The 4730-nt window shown below is 52.7% G+C and overlaps 1 protein-coding gene across 2 annotated transcripts in view; it reads left to right on the top strand.

Annotated features, from left to right (window-relative positions):
• Window positions 1–517: 517 nt before the first annotated feature.
• NPAS3 (neuronal PAS domain protein 3) overlaps window positions 518–4730 on the top strand; it is an 840191-nt gene continuing 835978 nt past the window's right edge. For both annotated transcript variants that reach the window (XM_044917919.1, XM_021695392.1), the window contains exon 1: window positions 518–588. In XM_044917919.1, the coding sequence (XP_044773854.1) occupies window positions 518–588 (71 nt within the window). The remainder of the gene's footprint in view (window positions 589–4730) is intronic.

The raw sequence follows: 4730 nt of genomic DNA, 5'->3' as shown, positions 1-4730 counted from the left end.
TCGCCAAGCCTCCCGGTGCATCCTTCCTCCGCCACCCCTCCCCTTCTTCTCTCAGCTGGGCTCGCGCCGCGCAGCCGGAGCAGCCAGTGAGAGCAACATCCTGGAAAGAGGGGGGAGCACCGCCGCCCCCCAAAAGGGAAAAAAGGCCCCACCCTGACACGTTTTGCTGTTTGCAAGTCCCTCGCACGCCCCCCGCACCTCCTCCTAGCGCTTGCGGCCCCCCCACCCCAGCCCGCTGCGCGCACATCAAAGCGCCTCTCCGCCGCGCACAGTGGCCGAGGCTCACTAATGGGATTGCAGGCTGGTGCCTGGCTCCGCTGCTGCCGCCGCCGCTGCTCGCCCTGCTGCTGCTGCCGCCGCCGGAGCCCAAACCCGAGCCCCCGCCAGCTCTCGCCCAGAGCCGCCGCGCCCGGGGGCCGAAGCCGCCGCGATGATCCGAATCTTTCCGGATTTCAGCGTGCAGGTGACGGCCGCGGCGGCCGGCGGGGCGGCCGCGGGGGTGCCGGCCGGCGCGGGCATGGGGAGGGCCGGCGCCGCGGCCAACGGCACCCCGCAGAACGTCCAGGGCATCACCTCCTACCAGCAGCGGTGAGTAGTCCCGCCTGGGCTGGGATAGTGCCCCCCGCCCCGGGGTGCTGGGGTGGGACTCACTTTGCCTCCTGTTTTATGCGTTACAACACACATGCACATCGTCAGGGCTCACTTTGCTGGCTCCTCGTTCTACAGATGAGAAAGAAAAAAAAATTCACAATTCGGATTGAAAGGCACTCCAGTGTACTGGCGAAGTGAAATCATCCTTTGCCCTCCGCCTGGCCCCAAATCCAGAACCCCAGCCCCGCGTAGCCTAGGAGTTGCTGCGAAGTCTTAGACACAGCACAAGGTGCTTTTGCAAAGTTTGGGATCCCCGTCCCCTTCCGCGGAATTTTCTCCCTGCCTCTGCCGGGTGCGAACCCGAGCTGACGGGCAGCCTGGGGGGGCGATTGATCACTGGAGGCTGATTAATCATTTGTTTCCAAACAGAATAGGAACGATTTTCACGTATAGCTGTAGACTTGCAATTCTACATAATAGTGTTATCATGTCACCTGTTACTACAGGGAAATACAGCATGAAATCCGAGTCTCCTCGGCGCTGTTAAGTATTCATCTTAAATGCATTATAATGCAAATGCGTAAGATTCAGAGATGCGAGTTAGGAAGCAAATTTTACAAAGTTAGGCTAGGTGGGTGAGAAGGAAGTTTTGAAGTATTACTTGTTTGCATTTCTCCCAAACATCTATAGATTTTTAATAAAATATAGTTGTGATATTGAATTGGTAGACATTCTTTGATTCAATTAGGAAACGAATGGGGGGAGGATACTACCACCAACAGCCCTAGAACCCTGAAGTTTTTCCTTAAGGACAAGTTGTGATCTACCAAGATTTTATAAAAAAAAATGTAATCCACAACAATGTGCTGAGAAAAACTGACAATGTAGTATGAAAGGTAAGCTTCCCATTTGTGGGGCTCAGTTTTATAGAAGATGGAAGAAAAAAGAACACATGAAAGTGTGAAATTAAATATTTGTGTTTCCCAGATTGCACACGATTAAATATCTGAGAGATTTGCCAATGGCATTTAACTTGAAAATACACAATGCATAATTCAAATAACAGTTCCTATTTTTACCTTGTATTTCAAACTTCATTGATTTGAGAACCTTTGATTTGAACCAACAGTGTTTAAACTGAAAAGGTTAAGATAATCTATCACTGCCATATTTTGTGCTTTCTAACCAATGGCCCAGCGACCAGAGCAGATTTTGCATAACACACTGAGTGTTTTCCAAGTTGATGCCCAGTACTGCTAATATTCTGTAGAAGACTTCATTATATGCTTTGAGTACTGTCGGAAGTTTTAAAAAGAGAGTCTTGAAAATAACTCAAAAACAGGCTATTTCTGGTCAAAGAGATTTTTTAATTTAAATTATTTTAGTCTTGTTTTCAGTGATTACAAGAACCTTTAATACAAAAGATCTGGGAATCTTTCAAACATAAAGGACTAGAAAAGAATTAGATTTTTTTCCTTTTCATGGTTCAGGTAAGGTGTTTTTTTTTTGTCACCTACAAAACATTTAAATGACAATATAATCTGGCGGTCACTTTAACTAGGAAGTGCAGGCTATAATTACAATAGTATGGTCTGTGAAGTAGGGAGTCAAGGGTCAGAAATGTCAGATGGCCTGTGGACAATTTCAGAGACCTCCAACTAATCCAAAAGATATAAATTGGGCATAAGAGGTGGTCCTGAAATTTCAGCCTTTACGTTTGCTCTCAGAGTGCTGGTGTCCTTCACCACAAAGATCGTCCCAGGGCCAATTTCCCCCATAGGTCAGGAGCCTTCAGGGGTAATCCTCCATATCTTCCCCTCCAGCGCTGAAAACTCCACTGATGCCTTCCACTTTCATCCTTGAATTTGGGCTACTTTATCAAGTCTCTGAATCCCACTGTGGTTCTAAAGACTAAAGCTTTAAAAATAATCAACTCTAAACTTTAGCCTTTGGGATATATTGTTTCCTTCCTCTCTATGTTCAGTCATACTGACAGAAGAGAAGGTGCCGGCTGTGAAAAAAATGGAGCTTTCTTTGGTTTCATTAGTCAGATATGATGACACCTGTTACTGCCTTTAATTTTTGTTAATTTGGGGACTGGAGAGTGAGCCATGCTTAAGGGAGGGTTTGAGGGCAAATGCTTAAGGGAGGGTTTGAGTCATGAGTCCCCTGTCCTCTGGCCCTACATCACCAGGCCACTAGCATGTGAGGCTTTAGAGGCTATGAGGGGCAGACTTAGTTTCCACTTCAAAACCTGGATATGTTTGCTAAAGTGAATGGTGACACATCATTTTACTGAAATATCTTTTTGCATTAAGTGCTTTTGGGAGTCTGATGAAGGAGTGACAGGAGTTGGGTGCTTTTCAAGCAAGAGTGGCCTGTTGGGAGAACACAGCTTCTCTCATTTGTCATCTTTGGGCAGAAACGTCCTAGGCTGGCTGTCCTGGAGCCAAAACTTCCAACTGGCAACTTCCCCCCCTCCCTGCCAGCACATGCATATCTTGTATTCAATACTCTCCACTTCAGTTCATTTTTCAATCACTCTCATCTTCTACCTGTAGAGTGTACTCCAAAGAGAACTCAAACACCGTCACGCAGATTAAACACCTCTGCCACGAAAAAACAGTTGTGTTTTCAAAGTTTCCAACTCTCGGCCCCACTTTACTGGAACGGTAGGACCGGAGGGGACCCCTTTTCAGGTCTATTTTTTCTTAAGTTGAAAGTAAAATGCAAAGCCTCACATAGGACTGATGCTTTCTGTGTGGCGCTTTCATTTATCCAAAGTGGAAATGCGTTGGGAGTCCTTTCTGCTTTCCTGGTTGACATATGACTGACCCAAGTCTCTGCCTGAAAAGCTGCCCACACCCGGCAGAGTGGTTTAGTGGAGAGGGCGCTCTGACCAGGGTCTACCCACGTAATGGGATTCCAGCACTTGCCGTTCATTGAGTGGCCCTTTCTCTAGGCCTCGCTGAGCTGTAAAATGGGGGAAACGACAGAGCTTGATCCCAGAGTCCGTAGTCTTCCGGTCCCAGGTCCCAGGAGCCAAGTGGGGACAGGCGTTCGAACCTAACTGCGTTGAAACTCCTGGGGATTCACCTGTGAACCCTGAGGTCTGCAGATATGTATGCGCGTGAATAATGCAGATGTTCCAGCTCGGGAAGTGTTGGTGAGAGCGCCGGAGCCCTAAGGTGCCTGTGCAGCCGCTGCGCCCGCCCACAGGGCTCTCGCGGCTCGCTGGCTTGGCCATCGCACTCCCACCCGCGTTTATTTCCACTGTCTCAGAAGGCGCTCCCGGGACGGCGTCCTGTCCGAGGCCGCTCCCGTGGCCTCCCAGTTCCTCTCTGACTCTTTCTCCCTGGTTGCGATACTCCTGAGAAGGGAAGTGTTCGAAACTGCAACTGAGTGGCGTTGTTGTGCTGGCAGCCGAGCTTCCCAGTCCCTCAACGAGAGAGAGAGTGAGAGTGAGAGAGAGAGACAGAGAGAGAGAGAGAGAGAGAAACAGGGGAGAGAGAGAGAGAGAGAGAGACGGGGAGAGAGAAGGGGGGGTGTGTCTGCGTGCGAGAGAGCGCTCTGGAGCAAAGCAGCTGGAAAATGCCCAGAAATACTTTCACAGCGGTCAAGCTGGGAACCCCCTGCGTGTCTTCCCCCTCCCGGCCCCTCCTGGCCTAGGCCCCGACCGCCCCCCGCCGAGAGGGTGTGTGCCCCACCTGCCACCAGGCCAGCTCCGGGTGGTGGCGGTGGGGGGCGACAGTGGGGGGTGTGGCGGCGCGCGAGGGTGAGAACCCGGAGGCGGCGGGGCCCTGGGCCGGGCTGCCCGCGGGGCCGCGCGGCAGCCTCCCCCCCGCCGCCGCCTCCCCCTCCTCCTCCGCCGCCGCCGCGGGTCGCCTGTCTCCGCGCTGGGCTTGTCTCGGGAGCCGAAGCGGCCCGGGCCGCGGGGGCTCTGCGGCGCATGGACGGCGGCGGCGCCGGGCGAGCAGGGGGAGGAGAAGGCGCAGGCGGCGGAGGAGGCGGCGACCTGCGGCGAGAGGCACCGGCGGCGCGAGGGGACGGCCGGCCGCCGGCGAGGCTCCGGCCCCACTACTTTTCCGTAGCCTCCCAGCCTCAGCAGCACGGCCGCCGCCGCCGCCGCCGCCGCCGCC

This window comes from Neomonachus schauinslandi, chromosome 9 (assembly GCF_002201575.2).
Source record: "Neomonachus schauinslandi chromosome 9, ASM220157v2, whole genome shotgun sequence".
Taxonomy (NCBI): domain Eukaryota; kingdom Metazoa; phylum Chordata; class Mammalia; order Carnivora; family Phocidae; genus Neomonachus; species Neomonachus schauinslandi.
The sequence above is the reverse complement of the archived record's forward strand: the minus strand, read 5'-3'. Positions and strand labels throughout refer to the sequence as shown.